The sequence below is a fragment of the Apodemus sylvaticus genome, chromosome 7 (assembly GCF_947179515.1).
Source record: "Apodemus sylvaticus chromosome 7, mApoSyl1.1, whole genome shotgun sequence".
NCBI lineage: Eukaryota > Metazoa > Chordata > Mammalia > Rodentia > Muridae > Apodemus > Apodemus sylvaticus.
The window spans coordinates 14,733,127-14,757,958 of NC_067478.1; the positions used below are offsets into that span (position 1 = coordinate 14,733,127).

At 47.4% G+C, this 24,832-nt stretch overlaps 1 protein-coding gene across 1 annotated transcript; it reads right to left on the minus strand.

The window, feature by feature from the left end:
* Positions 1-1,826: 1,826 nt before the first annotated feature.
* LOC127688515 (cytochrome b-c1 complex subunit 1, mitochondrial) lies at positions 1,827-13,539 on the minus strand. The gene is made up of 13 exons (XM_052187217.1): positions 13,430-13,539; positions 13,079-13,219; positions 8,394-8,480; positions 7,040-7,169; positions 6,285-6,483; positions 5,758-5,837; positions 4,326-4,441; positions 4,000-4,143; positions 3,712-3,872; positions 3,536-3,621; positions 2,849-2,937; positions 2,424-2,499; positions 1,827-2,020 (listed from the first exon to the last, which is right to left on the minus strand). Exons 1-13 carry the CDS (start codon positions 13,496-13,498, stop codon positions 1,956-1,958), a joined length of 1,443 nt encoding a protein of 480 aa, XP_052043177.1. The 5' UTR covers positions 13,499-13,539; the 3' UTR covers positions 1,827-1,955.
* Between the last annotated feature and the right edge of the window lie 11,293 nt (positions 13,540-24,832).

A 24,832-nucleotide genomic window follows, 5' to 3' on the forward strand; every position in this document is an offset into this window, starting at 1 on the left:
AAGGTGGGTAACAGCAGGATGAATGTGACATGTATGGTGTGAACATACATGTGTATGTGGGCCTGGCCTTTAGGTAAGATAGGAGGCCCAACTTAAGAGTACGGCATCGGGGCTGGAGAGATGGCTCAGTGGTTAAGAGCACTGGCTGCTCTTCCAGAGGTCCTGAGTCCAATTCCCAGCAACCACATGGTGGCTCACAACCATCTATAATGGGATCCGATGCCCTCTTCTGGTATTACTCATATACATATAATAAATAAATAAATAAATAAATAAATTTTTTTTTTTTTTAAAAAGAGTATGGCATCAAGGCAAACCTCACTAGAGTTGGAGTGTCCCTCAGGAAAGGTCCTCTCATGTTTTCCTGGCTTCCGCCATGTTTTGCCAGTTAGCACCATGTCTCCAATGGCCCACACACCATTACGTCTTCAGGACCTCCAAACTCCTCAGAGAAGCGGGCAGGGTGTTCCGAGCCACGCTTCCCGCTGCCTCTCCCAGCACTCCGGGGACCACTGCCTGGCAGGCCTGTTTCCTCAGCTCACTCCGCCCCTCCCTATGGCCCCATCATAACCTGGCTTTCCGGGTTACACAGACATGTAGCCCAAGTCCCCATGCTAATTCACAGCGCCGACCAGGTTGCTTCTCCTCACAATTGCCTGACATGTTTCTAGAGGAAAGATGAAACGCCTGGGCTCAGAATGCAAGGAACCCAGAAAGTGCCAGCAGCTCCTGCTCTAATGCCCAGCATATTTGTATTTGTAGCCTTTGGGGTCAGACATTAGCTTAGAAATGAAATCTCATTCCAGCAAAATAGACTGAGCTCTCGTTCCAGGCATGGCTGCTCATCTCCACACAAAGCCAGGCTTGGATCGTGTCCAGATGGTCGCACAGTAGGGTGACAAAGGACAAGAGTTAAGGCTTGTTCGCTCGTTTACAAGAGGGTGCTAGAAGACTTAACACAGAGGCCCCCTTACCAGGCTGACCTGGATTCCAGCTCACACTCAACAGCCACAAAGTTCGAGGATCTGACCCTTTGCTCCCCCCTTCCCCACAGGCCTCCTCAGGGATCTCACAGGAGCCTGGGGAGAGCAGGACTGAGGCCTGCCACCCTGCATCCTCCCAGATCAGAGCTCAAAGGAGCAGCGGAAGGATAAAGCAACTGAGAGTTTCATCGGAGATGGATGGCTAGGTGCTAGCTGCCTGAACGGGGAAGGGATCCCTAGGACAACAGCTCAGGACTTGCCTGGGACGGACCTAGAGGAGGGAGTGGGCTTGGGCCCCACTGAGCTCAGGGCTATTCTTGGAGCCTGAGTCAGCGGCAAACAGAGGCAAAGGATTCTTGCCTTGCCTGTCCAGACAGCAGTTGGAAACCAAATCAGAACACTGTGCCCCAGGCTATCCTCTCTATAACACACAGTCAACACTCAGAAGCAGCTCCCTCTGGGACGCTGGTGGCCCCTCCTGGTCTATCCTAGCAGAATAGAGGCCACCAGAGGGTGGCTCTGAAGTCTTCAGTGAGGGTTTTCCCACATAAGCTCCTAATTTCCATACTGGGACCTCAGTCGGGTACAGGCTGGGCCTGTAGTTTCCATAACTCCCACATCCCATTCCCGGGACAAGCTGGATGAGGAATGTCCCCCATGTAGCTGAGTGGAAACATCTGGGCAAACTCCCTGCAAGCATCAAAGGCTTCCGGCCTCTGTTGCGGCCTCCACGCTTGCCCCTGGCTGAGGACACGAGACTCTGGGAAGGCCGAAGGATTCAGAATGTGGGGAAGTCTCTGCTTTCAATGCAGTCCATGCCAACACTAAAGAAGGACAACACAGTTCTCAATAGGACTTTATTGGTGGTAACTGACTGCATACAGCTGAGCAGCAGGAGTGGTGTGTCTGTGGCAGGGACCCCCGAGTCCCTGGCCCCACCCGCCCTCCTGCCTGCCTGCGCAGACTTCCTGCCTAGAAGCGCAGCCAGAACATGCCACTACGGATCCGGTTGTAGTCTGGGAGCTGCTCGATGGGGCCTGTGGGGATAAGGCGGGGAGTCAGGGTGGAGTGCCTGGCCTGCACAGGGACACCTGGCCCTGTGCCACACCCAGTTCAGAGTGGCTGCCCAAAGCAGCACAAGACAGGCTTTGAGTGAAAGGAGGAGGAGCACATTCCCCAGGTGCAGAGCCTGTCCTTTCATGCTCTGGCCCGGGCAGCCCCACCCCACGTGCAGGGTACCTGCTACCCGGTGGGCTGGGGATGGGTGGGGTATTAATGGAAGTAGCTTGGCAGGGAGTTGGGAACTGTTTGGACAGGTTCTCTGGCAGCCAGCTTACTGGACAGCCCCGACTTCCTTCTTGAAGTATAAGCTGAGAATGGGGGCACAGAAGGGGAGGAGCCTGAGGAAAGGACAGAGGGCAGGTCTTCTAGACTGCTTACCGTATCCAGCCACCGCTGGACATTGGTCATAAAAGTACTTGGAGCAAACGTCCCGCAGCATCTGGGCATCCACCTCCTGTGGGCAGGCAGAGAGAGCACAGCGACAGGGACTGAGCACCCCTTAGCCAGTACTTCCTCCAGTCAACCCACATCTGCTTGTTCTTTGGAGCTGTTCCTCTCCCCAGAGGGTGAATATGCGAGGTTCTCCCTGCCTGTCCACAGCCGTCAGTCTAATTACCCCCACCCTGCAAACGGCGGCTGCCCTGGATAACACATGCTTATGGGAGATTTGTTTGTTTGTTCTTCGAGGTTTCTCTGTGTAGCCCTGGCTGTGGGAATAATTTTTGATGTACCAGATTCCAACTCCAATTCTGCAGAGGCCCAGCAGCCTAAGGCTCCAGACCCTCTTCCAGGGGTCCAATTACCTGAATCCGGCTCTCCCACTCAGTCAGAGGGATTCGGCGGCCATAAGTCAGGAGGCTACGACCAATGTCTTCACACACAGGGGTGGTGCCTTCAGGGAAAGTGGAAAAGCTTATAGATCTGCTCGGCCCAATCTTGGACCCACAAAGACCTCTAAAACCAAGCTCTGACCCCAGACCACAGCCCTTGTTTCCATAACAACCTGCCATAGCAACAGTAGTGGGCTATTGACCTGGGCTACCTCCACTTGCACCTGACGCTCCAAACACCCACATCTGGGGTTGCAGGGGAGCTGTGGCCTTAACGTTTTCTTTCCCTCCCTCTCTTTTTCATCTTGCTTTCTTTTGAGGCAAGGTCTTGCTTTGTAGCCTTACCTGGCCAGGAATTGGATAAGTAGACCAAGCTGGCCTCTCTAACACACAAAGCTCTTCCCTCCTCTGACTCCAGAGTGCTGGATTGCCCAGCTTCTTCTTATTAAGAAAAGGTCTCCTCTAACTATCATCTGGCCCTGAACTCACGTTTGTAGCTGAGGGTAACTGTGAACTCCTGATCTTCCAAATGTGGAATTACAAGTGTGAAACACCACACATGCCAAGGCTCTCCTTTCTAAACGGGCCACACTACAGCTTGAGTCACAATGGTCACTGCTGGGATAGGCTGTATCCCTTTCTAGAGGATGCAGGACTTACCATCCAAATGAGACACCAAGGCATTTCTGAGGATGTTTTTGCCCCGAGTCACCTCACTCTCTGTAGCACTGGTGCACAGGCGCATCCTAAGGCAAGTGGGAGGGTGGGGTGAGTTTGACTCCAGTGTCCCAGGCAATCACCCAGATCTCAGGCAGCAGCACTGAGCGGAGACTCACCACTGGCCTTGCAGGAAGAAGACCATGTCATCAATGCTCATGGCGTCACAGACAAAGTGTGCGCCCAGCAACCCAGTCTCAGAGTAGGAGATGTTGAAGGTCTGGAAACTCTGGCAAAGCTTGTTAGCTGCAGCCACGGAAGCCAGCGGGCTGGACAGGTGCTGCCAGAGGCAAGGATCAGAAGCGTCCCTCTTATCTGTGGCACATACCCTAAGCTCCAGAACTCAGAAACCACACTCCAGCACCTTCTGCCGAGGCCAAGCCCCAGTGGCTGTCCCTGGTACTTACCACTCCACCACCGTAAGTGCAGTCATAGTGGCCTATGATGGCATTGGCCACTTGGAGAGCCACGTTGTCCGGGTTAGCCCAGCCAGGTCCCTCTACTGCGATGGCCACGTGGGCCAAAGGCAGGGCATCATCACGATGGCGGATCTGAAACAACACATGTCAAGGCTGAGAGGCAACCAGACCTCCTGGGAAAACAGAAGGATGGGAGATGCTGGACCCCTTGCCAATGTCCCGAGGAATCTGACACTGCAAAGACATCCATGTACTCAAGGGTTCTCCCAGACGTCCCCAGCTCTGAGCACCAACCCTGCTACCAGGCAACACACCTCACTGCCAGTGAAGCGACATGGAGTTATACCGGGTACGGCGTCTTCTTCATACACTCGGGAGATGCTGCTGAAGTGTTTCTGGGCAAGGTCCATCAGCTGCTGGTGCTCCACCCCTGTGGGGACAGAGACATCAATGGTCACCCAGTCTAAGCACACTAAGAGGCGTCAGACAGGAGCAGGAGCACTCAGCATCAGAACAGGATGGGGAAGACATGATCCAAGAGAGACAGTGTCTCAAAGGCAAGAAAGGCACCTCAGGCCAAAACAGCTCATGGCCCATGGTGGTTTGCAGCCATCTACAACACTAGTTCCAGATTTGATGCCCTCTTCTGACTTCTTTGAAGACCAAGATCATGTGTACACAGACACCCAGGCAGGCAAGACATGCATACATAAAAATCTTTTAAAAATTATGTTAGAAAATGTGAGGCTATTTGAGTGGTTAGAGCTCTTGCCTTAGGTGCAATCCAAGCACCACAAGTAAAAGTGGGGCTGGAGACGAGTCTCAGCAGTCCGAGAGCTTCCTGTTCTTCCAGAGGACCAGGGTTCAGTTCCCGGCACCCATGTCAGCAGGGCACAGCTTCATGTAACTCACTCTAGGGGATCTAACATCATCTTCTGGGCTTCATGAGCACCCACATGCTATGGCATGTATACGCAGGCACACAGTCACATAAATAAAATATATCGAAATAAATCTCTGGGGCTCAACAGGTAAAGGCACCTGTTGCCAAGTCTAATGACTGAATTTGATCCCTGAGATCCACATGGTAGATGGAAAGAACCAACTCCCACAAGTACACACACACACACACACACACACACACACACACACACACGTCCCTACTTAGTTTGCCTTACTCTGACCCCATCCAGCAGCAGAGTGAGCCTTAGCATATACATTTCCCCTCGGCCCAAGTCCCCAACTGAGCTGACAACCTCCACCCTTCAGAAATCTGTTTGAATGACATGTGCTCCCCATTCACCTCGAATTCTAAGCTCCCATGAAAACCGTTGCTATAATTCTGTGCGTCCCTTCTAAGATGTCCCCAGTCACCATCAACTGTACATTATCACAGAGCCAACGTCTGTGGCGCCCAATGGCAAGGCTATCAACATAAGCCCATATGTCTTCCCCTGGCCCTCAAATGGTATTCTAGGCCTAGGTGAGGCTAAGAGAGGTTTGTGGCCTGAGCAGGAGCTGAGAGCCAAACTGAGGCATGCACTAGAGAAGGAGCACCCAGTACGCCCAGATCCCAGCCAGCAGAATGGGACCCCATCTCTAACCACACGAGAAGAGTCACATACATTCATGGCAGGACATGAACAGAGACCTCTGGAGTCCTCCATGTTGAGAAGCAGAAGATCTACACATTGACAAGCAAGGTTCAGGCCCACCCGCCAGGGCTTCAGCAAACCCAGCACTCACCCCCAGCTGCAGCCAGCACCATTCGGGGAGCTTTGTAATGTCTGTCAAGGTAGTCGGTCAAGTCTGTACGCGACAGCCTCCTGCAAGACATGCCAAGCCAGCGCTCTCACTCCACAGCAAGCTGAGTCACACAAAACAGAGCTGAGAAGAGGCATGGTGTCTCTAAAGAGCAGGCTTTAACACACCCCTCTCAATCCCGTCCCTGTCACCTACCCCTTCAGGACCCAGAGAGGGACGTGCCAAGGAAGGTGTGAGCTGATGCTGGGCTCTGAAAGGCGCCTCATGGTACACTCCCCACCAGAGGGACAGCTAGATGTTCCCTCCCCCAGGATGTCAGGACGTGCATGGAAAAATATCCTACACAGAGCCCAAGACTCAAGTGAAAACCTCAGAGCTAAGAGTCATAGGACCAGTTGGCAATTCAAAATTTGAATAAGTTAGCAAACCAAACAACACAGACAGTAGACAACCTAAAGGCATGTGGCTGATGGGACATGCATTATTTTATAGTCTCGACCAGCTCCCACCTGACGTTCTCGCTGGGCCCCTCCACAGCCTGGGCTAGAGGTGTGCCCTGGAACGCTGTTGCATGCAGGTAATCAAAGACCACATTCTGCATAGAGGCATCATTTTCCTGCATCTCCCGCAGGATCACGTCTCGTTCCTTCTCGATCTGTGAGTCTTCCAGACTGCTGTTCTGCACAATATCTGCCAGGAGCTCCACAGCTGCACACGGAAGGATATGTTAACAGGCACAGTGCTGCAGATCCCTAATCCCAGCTTTCGGGAAACCAAAGCAGGAGGTTCAAGAACAGGCAGGGGTACAGTGAGCTCAAAGCCAACTTGGGCCACATAATGGGCTGTTGTCTCAAAATCTTAAGAGCTGACTCAGAGAGTAAGGGCATTTTCTTCCAAGCCTGATACCCTGAGCATGAGGGCCAGAACCCACATGGCAGAAAAAAGGAATTGACTCCTGCAACTTACCTGTGAGCAAACACACACCAACTTACCTGTGAGCAAACACACACCAACTTACCTGTGACCAAACACACACCAACGTGCACACACAATTTAAACAGTTCACAAACGGACATATTTAGGTGCCCAGTAGAGATGATGTCAGTATACAATCCTAAGCCTGGCACCTCCCACTGTTGTACCCTTCCACAAGGCCACAGCCTCACGGGTAAGCCCGATTCTGCAGACGGCCCTAGAGCTCTTGGGAGCCTGACTTCTCATCCCTGAGCCCTGCCCTGTGCCCACTCCGTCTTCCAGGTGTTACCTTTGGGCAGGTCCTTGGACAGAGCCTTGATGAGGTAGGCAGTGTGCTCACGAGTGCTGTAGGCATTAAGATGAGCCCCCATACTCTCTACCTCCTTCTCCAGGGCACTGCCAGGCCGATTCTTGGTTCCCTGGAATCAGACATCAAGAGGACCAATCAAGGGCTAAAGAGACGGCTCAGTGGCTAAAAGCACTTGGATCCAGGTTCCACTGCCAGCACCCACAAAGAGGCTCACAACCAGACATAAACCCAGTTGCAGGAGATCCAACAGATAAGTCCATGGTATACATTATAAAAGAACATCCGCCCTGGAGTCGCACCTTCAAGGCCCTCCTTTGAACCCAGCACGTACCTCCCTCAGAGTCTGCATTCATTACATTAGCAGGCCCTCAGCTGAACAGACAGCATCATGGACCAACGGATGGAGACAGGGACAGGACAAACAGCACAGCTGCAGCAAGTGTTGCCTAGCAACCGGAACTCACCAGACAGCCCAACCTTTCCAGTACTCCATGTTCTCCTTACTGACAGCCATGGTCAGAATCTCCACACCTGTGTCCCACCTGTGCTACTCACTCCTGCATGTCAGCAGCCCCTTCTGTAAGACCTGCCCTCGTCCCGTGTGTGTAAGGCATTGGACTCTCTCACAGTACTGCCTCATGGCACAAATTACACCTGCACAACTGCACACCTGGATAGGTTGTTGATTCTGGCTCCACATCCCTCCAAACCACATACTTGACTCAACTTTTCTGCCATTTACAAATAAAAAAAAACAAACACAGGCCTCTACTTTCTAACTATGGGATGTAGGTAATCTACAGAATGTGACATTTTACAAGCAAGAAAGCATGAACATGCCTGCAAGTTTGTTATAATGCATATTTATACATGTGCAAGTTCATTAAGTCCCATGTACACACATGACAAGCCTAGTGTAATGGTTAGTTTCAACCATCAACTTGACACAACCTAGAACCACTGCGGAGAATCTTAATGAGGGATTATTTAAATTAGGTTAGTCTGTGGGACTCGCAGTCTTGGACTGAAGACAGCTGGCTAAGCATGAGCAGCAGCAGGCATCCTCACATCCAGGCGCTCTGCTCTTCACTGGGGATGTGAGGAAACTGGCTGTTCTGACTTCCGGCCACTGTATTTCCCTGCTGTGATAGACTGACCTTACACAGGGCTCACCAGATAAGCACTCATTCACAAAAACAGTTGGCTCCTTCCAGAAGGGCAGCCAGAGACCATGCCAGAAAAGGTCCACAATCAGGAGACTCGTTTTTAGATCTTTGGCTTTTGAGACAGGCAGCCCTAATCTGAGGAAAAACATGGACTTTTCTAGACTTACCTTGAAAGCCAGATGTTCCAAAAAGTAGCCTACTCCATTGTTCTTCTCAGTCTCATAGCGACTGCCCGCGTCAATCCACACTCCCACCTGGACAGGAGAGTACCCACAAAGGAAGCAGCCATCAGTCTAGCTCCTGGCCACACCCCGAGTAACAACACAGGTTTCACGGAGCCATCAGTGATGGTAATGTGGGGAGAGCTGCCCCATGAAGACCCCTACAATCAGAGGGACAAGAGGGCAGCAGTACGGGGAAGGAACCAAAAGACTAATCACACTGCTACACCTCTTCTACCTGCCCTGTCCCCTCACAGGTTATCAGAAACATCAGGGAAATTTCTGGTGTTAATCTTTGATGCATCTGGCTTGGAACTCACAGAAATACCCCCTGCCTTATTTTCTTTTAAAAATAATTTAGTTTTATGTGCATTGGTGTTTTGATGTATGTATATCTGTGTCCAGGTGTCGGGTCCCCTGGGACAGGAGTTACAGACAGTTGTGAGCTGCCATGTGTGTGCTGTAATCCCTGAGCCATCTCTCCAGCCCCCGTCCCCCACCTTGCCTTATTTTCAACTGTGCCCATTTACTTGGCTCTACAACCATAATTTTTATTTAACCTATTTTCTTCTATGCATGAAGTCTATCATTTGCAGACAATAGATTATTTTCTACATTCTAAGGAGCATATGTGAGCTAGGTGTGGTATCCCACATCTGTAACCCTAGCACTCTGGAAAGCAGAAACAGGATTGAGTTTAAGGTTAGCCTGTGCAACACAGCCAAGACCCTGTCTCCAAAACAAAACAACAAAAACCAATCTACCTTTGTTCTGATGGTTTTATTCTTTCATCAGGAGAGGAAGCTACTGGCTTAGATACTCTGCATTTCATCATTTTAAGAAGGTACTGAAGCAGGGTGTGGTGGAACACACTATTAACCCTGCAGCGGGAGGTTCCAGGCCAGCCAGAGTTACACAGTGAGACCTTGTCTCAAGAACAAAGGGGAAGGCAACTTTCTTTTGTAAAGACTTATTTATTGTTATATGTAAGTACACTCTAGCTGTCTTCAGACACACCAGAAGAGGGCAGCAGATCTCATTATGTCAGATCTCATTACAGATGATTGTGAGCTACCATGTGGTTGCTGGGATTTGAACTCAGGACCTTCGGAAGAACAGTCCTTGCTCTTAATCCGTGAGCCATCTCTCCAGCTCAGAAGGCAACTTTCTTTTCTTTCTTTCTTTCGTTTTTGTTGTTGTTGTTGTTTTTTGGATTTGTTTTTTTCAAGACAGGGTTTCTCTGTATAGCCCTGGTTGTCCTGGAACTCACTCTGTAGACCAGGCTGGCCTCGAACTCAGAAATCCGCCTGCCTCTGCCTCCCAGAGTGCTGGGATTAAAGGCATGCGCCACCACTGCCCGGCTAGAAGGCAGCTTTCATAGTGAAACCCTATAATGATGGATCAATAACTTTTCCACATGGATCCTGCCACACTGCTAGGCTGGTCCTGAACTTCTGGGTCAAAGCAACCCTCATTTTTTAACCTCTCAAACATTTGACTACAGGTACATACCAGTGCCTGGCTTCATTAACACATCATCGTATTTCAGCATGATTACATGCAAAGCCTCATGAATACTTAGCAATTACTTTACCACTGATGTATATCTTCAGACCTAAAAGAAGTTTTAGTCGCTCATACATACACCAGTATAACTATCTTCTTAAATAGGGATATGCTATGAGTATGTGCATGCTAGGTCTAAGTGTCTACGGAGAGCCCATGGAACTGGAGTTAGTCAATTAGGAGCCACTTGAAGTGGGTGCTGGGAACAGAACTTGAGTCTTCTGCAAAAGCAATATAAGCTTTTAGCTCATGAGCTATCTCTACACACACACACATCTCTCACCATGCTCCAGAATAGCAATCTTAATATTCTTCTTGATTTCTGAAACAGGATCTCACCATGTAGCCCTGGCTGGCCTTGAACTAAGAGATCCACCTGCTCTACTTACAAAGTGTGAATCTTAATATTCTTTTGTGTGTTTTTCTTTTTTTGAGACAGGGTGCCATGTAGCCCAAACTGGCCCTGATCATCATTCTGTAGCAGATGGCACTGAACTCCTGATCATCTGGCCCCACCTCTCAAGTAACAGGATTACAGGCATACAAGAATCGTGCACTCTCTCCTGACATGCCGTGAAACACACTACTTACCTATATAGTCAGGCTTTTTATTATCTGTTACAGCTAACTTAGGTTTTTCACAAGCTTTGCAAACAGATGCTGATGCATCATTGTGTCCTATAATTTTAGATTACTTTGTGTGTGAATGCATGTGTGCCTGTGTGGAATGCATGTGTGCCTATGTGTAGGTGTGGGTACTTGTGTGCACATGGTGGCCAGAAGGTTCATCACATCCTCCAAAGCGGGACATCTACAGGACTCCCAGCCTGTTACATGGGTGCTGGGATGTGTACTCAAGCTCTTGTGAGCACACACCCAGTGCCTTTAACCACCGAGCTGTCTCTCTAGCCGCAAACATTCACCTTAAATCTGTCATCTCAGACTATAATCCACAGTGTCCTTTAAGGTTTAACTGACACCATCCTTTCTTTGTAACTGAAGCACAATCATGGTGTCTCAGCGCCTGTGGACTAGAGCATGACTTACTAAGCTCCATTCCGAGTCTACTCATGTGCGTTCCACATATCAAGGAAATCACCTCCCACCATATCCTGTGTTGGGAACAACTATATCACGAGTCATTATTTGTTCCTAGAAAAAGGAAAGAAATCAGACAACAAAACATACATCCCTAGGCAGACAGTGCTATATACACCTTCAATCACAATATTCGGGAAGCAGGAACAAGCAGATCTCCGTGAGTTTGATGCTAACCTGATCTACAGAAAGGGCCAGAACACTAGAGTGCCAGGGTTACAGAGAAACCCTCAGTTGAAAAACAACAAAATAAAACAATTTAGCCCTACTAAATGTGTTGGGAGGATTGGTTCTTGGGAGGTTTTTCACACACCTAGTAAAGATTTCAATTCTTGATTCCATCTTGAAGATTTCCAACTTGTACATTCATTATTTTACTGGGTGAGGGTTTTGCCTGCACATATGCATACTCATGTGCCTAGTGCCTGTGGAGGTCAGAAGAGGGCACAGCACCCCTTGGGAATGGAGTTATAGCTGGATGTGAGCCACTGCAAGGGTGCTGGGAATCAAAGCCAGGTCCTCTGAAAGAGAACAAATACTATAAACTAGAGTCAATTCTCCAGCCCAATTTGCAATTTTAAATAAAATATTTGTGTTTGTGTGCACAGTGTACACAGGTACCCAGGAAAGCTGGAAGAGGGGAAAGCCAGAATCTCCTGAAGCTCGAGTTACAGGTGTTGGAAGCTGCCCAATAAAGAAGCTGGGAACTGAAATCTGGTCCTCTGCAAGAGCAGCCAGCCCTCTTAACCACAGGGCAATCTAGAGTACTCCAGATGCACAACTATTTTTGGATAATCATCCAATTCACTGTATTCTTCAAAAGCATTTTTTTTTCTTCCTTCAGTGCTATTATGTATCAAGGCTTTATACTCAGTAGGCAAAGGCTTCAGGAGTTACATTTCTCAGTCTTTCAGAGGCATTTATTTCCTGTGTACAAGTGTCACACATACATGCGTGTACACCCTCCACCACAAAAAATATCTATGGAGGGCAGAGGAAACTGGGTGCTTTTTCTTATTGCTCTATACCTTTTGTTTTGAGATTTCTTACTTCTGAGCTAGACAATGGAAGCTCACGCCTTTAATCCCAGCACTTGGGAAGCAGAGGCAGATGGATCTCCGAGTTCGAGGTCAGCCTGATCTACAGAGTGAGTTCCAGGACGGCCAGGACTACAGAGAAACTCTGTCTCTCAAAAAAAAAAAAAAAAAAAAAAAAGGAGGTGGGTATTTTTATGCATGTGTAGTTGGGATAGATGGTATAGAGTTAGGAGGTCCTGGGACCCACAGGACCTAGGTTCGATTCCCAGCACCCACACAGTGGCTCACAACCACCTGTAACTCCAGTTCCAGGGCTCTAATGTCCTTTTTTGGGCCTCTATGGGCATTATGCACAGACATGGTGTACAGACACACTCGTGAGTAACCCACTCCAGACAGGTAAAAGTACGACCAGCTAGAGACACTAGTCTCCACCCCTCAAAGTACTGCTGTTAGACCTAAATCACAACAACACTGAGGATCCAGATTCAGGTCCCCATGCTTGAGTGCCATGCCCTTTACCCACTGAGCCATCTTCCTGGTCCTTCTGTGGCATTTCTTGAAGTGCATTCCTGGTTAGGTCTATAAATTACATAGCCTTAGGTAGTGAATCTAATAGATCTGAACGCCTTTCTGTAAATAACCTAAAGTCTGTGAAATCTCATTCTTTTTGGTAGTAAGACAATAGCAACTTCTCTCGGGTAGGTAGAATGAAAAGCTGGACAAGAATTCGGCCCCGTCCATGGCAAGCATCATAATGTTGGCTGGCGGGTTGCCGCTGTTAAGTTAAGGCAAGGTTAAAGTCAGGTACAGGGACAAATCCGGCAGTAAGCCAATCTCCACCCAAAACATGTAAGACTGGAGCCCAAGGTCACATCCCAACCTGGGACAGCGCGGCGGGCCTCACCGGGAGGACTGGCGAGCACTCACCGTGCAGGTCGGATGCGAGGACTGCTCCGAGGCCACACGCAGCCCGTTGTCCAACACGCTGACCTGTGTCTCCGGCAGGCTCTGCAGGGCCTGGGCGAAGGTTGCGGTACCCCGCAGGGCGGGCAATCTCAGCAGGGCCGGCTAAAGGAAGAAGGCGACCACTGTAAGAACTGCTCGCCAAGCCTCTGGGACCTCGACTCTCACACCCATCCCCGCCCTCCGCCATGACCTTCCCACGGCCCTGACCCCCGCGACCTCCCCACTCCGAGCCGCCGCTGCTGAGACAGCCTGCTCCTCATCTGCGTGTGGAAGCCCTGAGTCCCTCAGCCCAACGTCTCACTGCCAGCTCACCGAGCGGCGGGTGCGAAGTAGCACTTGCGTCCCGGAGCAGGCCGCTCGGCAGACTGCGGACGCCGCCATCTTCTAACTTCCGTCAGCGGCAAGCCGCGCTACGCATGCGCAGAGTGGAGTTGGAGGCGCAGGCGCTGTAAGGAAGACTTGGTGTTCGATCGCCCCCTGGTGGGCAGCAAGTCCATTGGCAAGAATTAATCACGTCATTTGGTCCGTGAGTCTCTGAGAGCTTCCAGACACCTGGCAATCAACGTGTGACTGGCCCTTCCGCGGTCCCATTCGTCACCTCATTCTACCTGAGGGAGGCGGTGTGCAACTGCGAGAGATACACTGTAAGCCAGCATCAGCTCAGAGGCATGCAGGGCAGCGTGGCTCAGCACACATTGAGTCCAAAGGGCTGAAGCACTTGCGGTCTGTACAAGAAGGTGTCCACTAAAGTTAATTTAAAAGAATAGAATGTGTTTAAATGATTGACCTGAAAGACGTTTAATAATACATTACCGAAGTAGTATTGAGTGTCAGAACTTGGGAAATGGAGACACAGAAGAATCAGGAGTTCAAGGACATCCTCTCCTGTTGAAGGAATTCAAAACTACTCTGGGTTGTGTAAGACGGTGTATCCAAAATGTAAGGGGAAAAGTGTGTATGAAAAAAAAAAAACCAATGTAGAAGTAATTTGTCAAATAGGACTCCTTGTTTGGAAAATAAAAATTAAACAAAAAAATGTTCATTTCTATACTTGTGATTATTTCAAAACATTTTTTTAAAAAAGCTATCTGTGCAGTGTAGGGGATACCAGGACAGGGAAGCGGGAGTGGGTTGATTGGTGAACAGGGGGGAGGGGGATGGATTAGGGGATTTGGGGGGGGGGAACCAGGAAAAGGGATATTTGAAATGTAAATAAAGAATATATTTAATAAATAAAGATGTCCTAAAAAAAAAAAAACTATCTGAAATCAGACAAAAGATCCTTAGTGTGTACTGATTGAGATTTTGTGGACCAAAAGTATGATTTAGAGAGGAAAATAAAGTGAAATAAAATCTTCTAAGTTGGGAGGGCTGGAGAGATGGCTCAGCGGTTGAAAGCACTAATTGCTCTTCCTAAAATCCTGAGTTCAAATCCCAGCAAACACATGGTGGCTCACAACCGTCTGTAACAGGATCTGACGCCCTCTTCTGGAGAGTCTGAAGACAGCTACAGTGTACTCATTACATAAAATCCACACATCTTTGGGCTGGAGCAAGCAGAGCTGCAGGGAGCAGCCATCCAGTAATGAGCTCTGACTCCCTCTCCTGGAGTATCTGAAGACAGCCACACTGTGCTTACATAGAATAAATAAATCTTTTCTAAAAAAAAAAAAAAAATCTTCTAAGTTGCTGGATGTGGTAGTAAATGCCTTTAATCCCAGTACTCAAGAGGCAGAGGCAAATAAATCTTTAGAGTTCCAGGCTAGCCTGGTATATACAGTGAGCCAGGGATATATAGTGAAGTCCTGTCATAAACACGTAAAGAAAGAAACAACAAACAAACAAACCTAAGCTACCTGCTCCCTTTTCTCAGAGAGTCAGGGTCTTAGTGTAGCCCATGCTGGCTTCATGTTCAGTTTGAAACCTAGGATGACCTTGAACTTCTGACCTTCTACCTCTCCCTCCCAAGTAATAAGGTCAGAGGCAAGTGCCACCAACTGATGTCTGTGGTGCTGAGGGGTAAAGCCAGGGTCTCATGAGCATTAGGCAAATGCTACCAACTGAGCTATATTGTTAGCTCTCTTTCAGCTTTTTGAAAGGTGATTTTTTTAGTTTAAGATTATTTTTTATCTATCATGCATGTGTGTGTGTGTGTGTGTGTGTGCACATGTGTGGGGGGTCTCCACATGTGTTCAAAGGTCAAACAACACTGGGAAGTCTGCTCTCTCCTTCCACCTTTACATCGATTCCAGGGGTCAAGTTCGGGTCAGCAGGCTGGTACGAAAGCACCTTTACCTCCAGGGCCACTTTTAGAGCAGCTTTGTGCTTACAGGACTGTGAGCAGATGGTACTGAGGCCCCTCGTGCTCTTCGCAAGCATTAGTAAGCCAGTCCCTTTATTGACGTCTTACGTTCGTACAGCTCATCTATTATTATTAGCAGGCCATTATTAGTTCATTATTAACCAAAGTCCATAGTTTGCACAGACTTCCTTGAGTTGTTTTTTTTTTTTAAACCTAATGTCCTTTTTCTAATTCAGGACAGCACCTTACATTTGCCTGTCTTAGGCTTCTCTAGTTTGTAACTCAGTGTATCTTGTTTTTAACCATTCCAGATTCCTTAATATGATCATTTACGAGACTTTCGATTTAATGCTATAATAATAATAATAATAATAATAATAATAATAATAATAATAAGTGTGCACACACCTGTAATCCCAGCACTCTGGGAGGCAGAGGCAGGTGGATTTCTGAGTTCGAGGCCAGCCTGGTCTACAGAGTGAGTTCCAGGACAGCCAGGGCTATACAGAGAAACCCTGCCTCCAAAAAACCAAAAAAAATAAATAAATAAAAAGGAGTGTGCTCCTGTGTAAGACAACCAAAAACAGCCAGGCAGTGGTGGCACATGTCTTTACTCCCAGCACTTGGGAGACAGAGGCAGGAGGATTTCTAAGTTTGAAGCCAGTCTGGTCTACAGAGTGAGTTCCAGGACAGCCAGGGCCACACAGAGAAACCCTGTCTTGAAAAACTGGGGAAAAAAAAAAAAAAAAAAAAAAAAAAAAACCTTCAAAAGCAATGATCAACCGGGTCTTCCTTCCCAGGTTCTGTATGATCTAAAGCCCTGGGAGGTAAACAGTTGCATTCTATGTCCTGTTCTACGTTCCTCACGACTGTCACCCACTCATCTCACCATTAAACAGCCTGTTAATTGAGTCATCCAAATTAGAGGTACCTCTCAGATATTTCAACAGAAATGAAAGACATTTAAAAGATCATTTTCTAACAGAGTGTCTATTTGTAGTGGTTTAAATTCTGGAATTTGACATTTCTTGGATCATTACGTGATTAAGACTCATGCCTGTTGTTTTTTCAGAGTTTTGGGTTTTTTTTGTTTCTAATGTATATGACAGTTTGTCTGCATGTATGGAGGCCAGAAAAGGGCAATGAATCGCCTGGCACTGGAGTCGTAGGCAGTTGTGAGCTGCCACGTGGGTACTGGTGACTGAACGTGGGTTCTCTGCAAGAGCAGGAAGGGCTCCTAAGCCCTGAGCCATCTCTACAGCCTCTTATATAGTTTTGTTTTTTTAAAAGATTTACTTTTGCTTTATGGGTTTCATGTATTTTGCCTACGTATTTTGCCTACGTGTATGTATGTGTACCACGTGTGGGGCTGGAATTCGTGGAGGTCAGACCCGGGAATCAGGGACTTGAGTTATAGAGGGTTGTGAGCTGTCATGTGTGTGCTGGGAATTGGACCCAGGTCCTCTGCAAGAGCAGCAAGTGCTCTTAGCAACTGAGACATCTTTCCAGGTCCCCGGTTTTGCTTTGTTTGTTAAACAAATTACTGGGCCGCTGAGATGGCTAAGTGCATAAAGGTGCTTGCTACTAAACCAAATCACCCAAATTTAATCTCTAGAGCTCACATTGGTGGAAGGAGAGAACTGACTCCACAAAGTTGTCCTCAGACCTCCACATGCACACAAATTCATAAATACATACATATATACATATTAAAACATAATTACTTGCCAAACTGAGATATGATTCAATGACAGTTTATACAAGGCCCTATGTTCAGTTCCTAGCATCACATAAAAAAATTGGATCTGTTTGTTATATGGTCTCAGCTGGGCACAGTGGTGTGTGACTTTAATCCCAGCACCCAGGAGACAGAGGCAGTTGGATCTCTGTGTGTTCAAGGCCAGTCTGATCTATATGGTGAAGTCCAGGACAGCTAAAGCTACATAGTGAAGTTCTATTTCAGAGTAGGCAGGGGAGGGAGAGGGAGAGGGGAAGAGAGAGGAATAGAGAGAATCACTAAGTAGCTCTGACTGACCTGGAGCCTTTCACTCACAGAGATCCACCTGCCTTTGCCTCTTTACTGGTGGGATTAGAGGTCTGGGCCACCATGCCTGGCTAAGGAAACTATGTGTAAAGTAAGCAATAGCTATAATTATTTGTCATTATACATGAACAAACATTCCTTTGTCTCCATTTACCCCACCCCCAAATCTGGATTCCCACACCTGTGTTCATTACTTTGTAACTGGATCCTGTGTTGAAAAGAATAAAAGGAAAGAAAATGTTTAAGAGTCAGACATGCTCTGGGCCTTGGGACCATCTCTCTCATTCAGACTTTTGAACCATGAGAACGGACAGAGTGGAGACAGAGTCAATGTGCAGGCTAATGCACAAAGCAAGATCCCAGGTAAGCTGGCTTGTTACCCAAGATGCTCCAGGGTAGAAACAAGGAATGCTGGGGGCTTGAGATGGTGGCAAAAGCTGTCTCAGCGGATCTGGAGCTTGCACCAGCTCTTCGCTGCCAACCTGTGAGAGTGTCGCCTTGCTCCTCTGCCCTGGACCCGCTGCATTCGGTTCTCATTTGTGCCTAAGTGTAATAGATGCAATAAACCATCTCTTCTGCTGTCTCAGCGGAAGAATTAAAAAAACAAACAAAGAGATGCCTTATGTGACCAGTTTGTGGACTATCATGATGATAAGAGCTTACCAGAAATATGAAAATAGGATATTACTCAGATCCCAGGGAGGGAGAACCATCTGAGGTGGTAAACACCAGACTCCTGGGAGGACCATGAAACGCCCAAGTCCAGAGGGCATGGGTAAGTTCTCCAAGAGGTGGAGTGTGAACTTGACTAGGAAAATGGGTCATTAGCAAATTGGTCATGCCTCAGATTATCTTTGGAGGAAATTGGCTGGAGCAAGACCCTCTTCCACAGACATTACCTTTATCTTGTTTGGTGAATCTGGTCTTCAGTTTGTTGGGGGACTCCTTCTCTCCTCTTCCTGTCTGCTTGGGTTATAGATGGTCCTCCATGCACACCCAGTTTTTTAGAATCTGGGCATCTGAACTCTGACCTGAACAGTTCCAGGAACCGTTTTACTCCTGACAAGGAAGGGGGGTGGTGCTCTAAGTTCCAGATCCACGGAGACAAGTTTACCAGCAATTCAGGCCTCCACCGTAGCTTGCTTCTGCCCTGAAGCATCTTGGGTGACAAGCTCTGGAACTCTGACCTAACTCTTTTGTTTTACTCCCCTGTTTTTTTTTTTTTTTATGCCCTCCCTCAATATCTGCTTCCTTTCCCATAATTTGGTTTCATTCATTTTTAGATTTATTATTAATTATGTGTAAGTGTACATTCTGTGCGTCACCTCAGGGCAGTGGATCCCCAGAGGTTGTAGTTACAGGCAGTTGTGAGCCACCTCTAATATGGGTGCTAAGAACCAATCTCCTTTGTAATAGCAGCACACACATACACACACACACACACACACACACATGAAAACACAGACAACCCTGCACATACATATGCAAACACGCATATACACATGGGAAAAGAGAAGGGTATATGTTTGGGTCCAGCCCTTGTGAGGCAGAAGCAGGCAAATCACTGGAAGTTCAAGGCCAGCCTGGTCTACATAGGGAGTTCCAGGGTCAGCCAGAGCTTCTTAGCAAGATGTTCTCTTAAAAGAAAAAAAGAAGTGGAGTGGTGATATCTTGTGCTTTTACTCCGAGGATATAGAAGGCAGAGCAGGATGATCTGTGAGTTTGAGTCCAGCCTGGTCTACAGAGTGAGTTCCAAGCAGAGAAACCCTGTTTGAAAAAGAAAAAATAAAAATCTCGGGATTCTCTTTGGCTCTTCACCCTCATAATCTATGCCTAGTCCACCAGCAAATTATCTTCCAATGTTTAGAATGATTTTATTTACGTATTTAATTTTTAAATTTAACTTTCTTTAATATGTATTGGTGGGTGTGGAGCTGTCAGATCTCCTGGCACTGGAGTCACAGACAGCTGTGGCTGCCGTGTGGGTGCTGGGGACTGAACCTGGATCCTCTGGAGGAGCAGTCAGTGCTCTTAACCGCTGAGCCATCTCTCCAGCCCCCTTATTTAATTTTTTTAAAAGATTTATTTTATTTATTGTTATATGTAAGTACACTCTTCTGGACATCAGATCTTGTTAGAATGGTTGTGAACCACCATGTGGTTGCTGGGATTTGAACTCGGGACCTTTGGAAGAGCAGTCAGTGCTCTTAACCGCTGAGCCATCTCACCAGCCCTATTTAATTTTTTTGAGACAAGGTTTCTGAAGGAGTGACCTTACTGTCGGCACCTCCAGTTCCATGGACCTGACCCTCTCCTCTGACCATTTCGGGCATCAGGTGTGGAAACAGTGCACAGAAAAGGATAACAAATGTATTTTTTAAAAACTCATTAAAAAACAGAAAGAATGTGGCACAATAAAGGCTATTGCTTTAAGGCAATTAACCATTTTCTGATAGGATTCGGGGCCAGAAATCTGACTCTGTAACCTGCCATAAACTTTGTGGGGCTGGAGAGATGGCTCAGCAGTTAAGAGCACTTGTTGCTCTTGCAGAGGACCTGGGTTTGATTTCTAGGATTCACAGGGTGGCTCACGACCATCTGTAATTCTAGTTCCTGGGGAACCAATGCCACCTCTCTAAGGAACACACCTAGTGCACAAACATACATGTAGACAAAACACACATACATACAAAATAAAATAAATGTCTTATTTTTAAAGTGCATGACTAAGCTGGGCATGGTGGATATATATGTATGTATGTATATATATATATATATATACATATATATATATATATATATATATTTGTTGTTGTTGTTGAATGGTCATGTAGTCAAGCTACCTTTATAAATACCAAGGTATTTGATCCTAGCCTAGTGCTGTTCTTGCCCTTGGTCAGAGAAGCTTCTATATGCCGTGGGTAACAGTTAATGCAGAGACTCATAAACAGTAATACTAAGAACAGGCAACACTGAGTGCTTAGCCCTAAGTGAGACATCTACCTTACCTCCTCCCAGGCTCCAGGAACACTGTGAGAAAGACAGATTTAGTGGTAGGGCCCTTGCTTCCACAGTGCAAGGCCCTGGGTCTGGTCTTCAGCTGGGGAGTTGGGTGGGGGTGCAATATAACAAAGCTAAGCTTGCATCTGCGAGCCCAGCACTCGGAGGCGGAGGCAGGTGGATCTCTTGAGTTTGAGGCCAGCTTGGTCTACAGGAGTTTCAGGACAGCCAGGGCTATGCTAAGAAACCCTGTCTGGGGTTGGGGTTGGTGGTGTGTGTGTAAGAGCATACACCCTTACATACAAACACACACACACACTCACACACATACACATTCACACACACTCACATAGACACACACAGACACACAATCACACTCACACACATGCTCACAGAGACATACATATTCACACAAACAGACACACACTCACATACAGAGACACACACGCTCACACACATTCACACACAGACACTACTACAAATACATAAACACACACAGAGAAATGTAAGTAAAATATTTTTCTTGAGACAGGATCTTTCTATGTAGCCCTGGCTGTCCTGGAACTTGCTGCATAGACTAGGCTGGCTTGAACTCACTCAGATCCCTCTACTTCACAAGTGCTAGGATTAAAGGTGTGTGCCACAAAACATGGCAATACATCTTAAAAAGAAGAGAGCCCCACAAATCCTAAGTGGTCAGCCTTAAACACATATGCCTATGGGTAACACTAAGTCGACTCAGCAAGTCATACCCGTGTGTGTGTGTGTGTGTGTGTGTGTGTGTGTGTGTATGTAAACCAATAATAATTTGAAAGGAGGTTATGGAGTTGAGAGGAGGACACAGGAGGAGTTGAAGGGGAGAAGAGGGAGGAAGAGGGTCATGATGTACATATAGTACTCACGCTCATGTATGAAATTCTAAAATGAAATAAAATACCAGGCACCGTGGTGTATGCTTTTAATCCCAGCACTCAGGCAGACCTCTGTGAGTTCAATACCAGCCTGGTTCAAGGCCACCAAGTTCTAGAGCAGCCAGGGCTCCATCGTGAGACCCTGTCTCAAAGAATAAAATGAAATAAAATGCAACAGAAAGGGTCTGCAGGAATGGGGGTGTGGGGATGGGAGGAGGCATTGGGGGGGGGTGAATGGAATCGTAGTCTTTGCTGTACATGTATGCAATCATCAAAAACGCTGAGGGAAAGAAAGAAAAGAACCAATTTCAAGAGAGTGGCCAAAGAAGGAAATGCTATTACAAATTGAGGTACAATAGCAGACAGAGGCCAAGGGGCCGCTGGCCTGATTTGTCAAGCCCTCAGTGACTCATTAATTAATCTCCTATAATTTATTGGGTGTGAGGAGAAAAGAGAGGGAACATGCTCCTACACACCCATTGCAAACTGAATTCTGTGGCCCATTTCCTGACAGGGCTTCCTCCCCGCACCTGTCTCTGAGGCCCCCTTTATCGCGCTGGGGCTCACAGCCAGGTGTGTGCCTGGGAGGTCCCGGCACTCACCTCATCTCTTTTGAGACAGGGTCTACATAGCCAGGAATGCTGCTGGATCCCCAGGGTCTCCTCCTCCCTCTACATCGCCAATGCTCAAGTGCGCAAGTGCGAAGACTGCAGGCACCGGCACCGCTCTGGTGTGTGCGTCCTGGTCTCTCTTTGTAGTTAATACATTTTCACCTGTTCTCCTAGATTTTTCTGTTAAAATATCCAGGACAAGGTTGTGCATGCTCACCACTGTAGAGCCATGCACATAAATTGTTGGTATTAAATACATCTCCCATCCCCATTATTTCTGGGAATTTTTTCATTATCCTCAACAGAAACTCTGACCCGTTAAGCAATCACTCTCCATTTTCTTCTACCCTTGGTGACCTCCGGGGCTTCCTATCTTTATGACTGCCTGTTCTAATGCCAAGCACAAGCAGAGTCATGCGATACTTACCCTTTCATGTGAATTTATTTGATTTACTATAATGGGCTCAAAGGTTCGCCCCTGCTGTAACATGCGCAGGCATTACATTCCTTGCTGGGTGTGGTACTGTAGCCCAGAGTCAGCACTTGCAAGGCTGAGGCAGAAGGATGACCAAACGTTTGAGGCTAGCTGGACTATGTATTGAGTTCTGGGCCAGCCTGAACTGCCAAGTGAGACCCTGTCTCGTACCAACAGGCAAAGAAACAAACAAGGACTGGGGATGCAGCCTAGTAAGCAGGCAAAGCTGTGGGTTGATCCCCAGTACTGCATAAAAACAGAGGTGGCTCTCACCCACGATCGATCGATCGAGGCATTTAAAAGGTAGAGGCAGGAAAAGCAGGACTTCAAGGTCATCTTCAGTCAAACAGTGAGTTCAAGGGGAATCCTAGGTCTCAGAAAAATAATACTGATGAAAAGAACTTGATTCTAGATCGATGTCATGATGGTGCATGTGTTTAATTCCAGCACTGTGGAGGCAGAGGCAGTACAATTGTGGGTGTGAGTCCAGCCTGAGCTCCATAGTAAGGCCTTGTAGTAAAATATGCACAACAGGGCCAGGCATGGTGGTGGTGCACACCTTCAATCGTAGCACTCAGAAGGTGGAGGAAGTTGAATCTCTGGGAGTTCAAGGCCAGCCTGGTCTAAGAACAAATTCCAGGCCAGCCAAGGCTACACTGTGAGATTCTATCTCAAAACAAACAAACAAACAAACAAACAAATATATATTTGTGTGTGTGTGCATGTATATATACACATATATAAACATATTGTACACATCATACATAAACACACATATATACATATATGTATATATACACACATAAAGATTGTACATATTCATACGTAAACATACATACATATACATATGTATAAATATACATACACATATAATACATATATACCACAAAAAACTTTCCATCCTGACTATTTTGGGGGACAGTGTCAAGGAGCCAAACTTAGGACCAGCTCCTCCTCTAAGCAGGACCTCTGCTGCCAAGTCCTCCCAACAGCAGAATACTGTAAGTGGCGGGAATTTCATTCAGTGTTTCACAACCATCGCCCTTTTCTGTTTCTAAAAGCTTTGCATCACCCCAGACTCTAACCACTAAGTAATTAATTTTCTCCTCCCTCTCGCCCCTGGTCACCTCTAGTGTACTTTCTGTCTGCAGCTACCTCAGATGAGAGGAAAACTGCAGCATTTGTTGTCTTGTATCTGGCTAAGTTCATTTACCAAAGGAGCATCCGCTTTCTGCCATGCATCAGAAACTCAGAAAGGAGTGAGTCTGCAGCGTAGCTTGCAGGTTAAAAGAGCGTGTTCAAGTGTACAGCCGTCAGAGCGCCCTGTCAGGAGTGGGTTCCCTGCCTGCCACCTGACTTCTGCGGATTAAACTCAGCAGCGAACGCCTTTATCTTTCATCCGTGTCACAGGACTCTTTCCTTTTTAAAAAAAATGTTTTGAAATATTCTGTTTTGGTTCCGTTTTGTCTTTTGGCATTTCCTTAGTGGTTAGCATGCACACTACATCTGCATGTGCACAGGCAGCTGATGCTGGGGATGGTCCCCGTCACTTTACCTTCTAACGTGAAGTGGCATCTATTGGTTGACTCCGAAGCTTACCCCTTACAGCCTAGTTGGCCAGTTCCTGCTGGGGATCTCCAGCCTCAGCCTTCACTGTGCTGCAATTACAGCTGGGTCAGTCCCCTTGTAGCAAGGGAACCTGCCCCGATCTTCACACAAGTGCTTCACTTGCAAAACCATCCCAGCTTCATCAGTTTGCTTAAAAATTTTTTTTTCCTGTTTTTATTTGATTTGGTTGAGACAGGTTCTCACTGTACAGCCCCGACTGGCCTGGAACTGACAGGTTGGCCTTCAATGATCGATCCTCCAGCCTCTCACTCTAAGGTAGGATTACAAAGCACCCAGTCACCCCTCTTTAAAATAAAAGGCTGCCTTGTCTGGCCTCACTAGGAAAGATGCACTTAGTCCTGCTGCAACTTGATATGCAAGGGAGGGGGATACCCATGGGAGGCTTCCCCTTTTCTGAGGAAAAAGGGAGGAGGGATGGATGAGAAAAGAAGAGGTGAGAGGGAGGGACTAGGAGGGAAGGAGAGAGGGGAAGCTGCTAAGTGGGGGGGTTCCCCCCTCCCCGCACTAGATGCCCCAGGGCTGGAGTTACCAGCTGTTGTGATGGCCCTGACAGGGGTGTTGGGAATCTAACTCAGGTCTTCTACAAGAGCAGTATATACCCTTAACCACTGAACCAAGTTCCCTGTCCCTCTTTAAGGTTTTAAGTTCTCAGTATCAATCTTCCCAGAACTGGCGTCCTGAGTATACCGCATAAACCTAGTAAGGCTGGTCCTTACGAGCTGCTGTTTTGTGCTGGTTAAGAG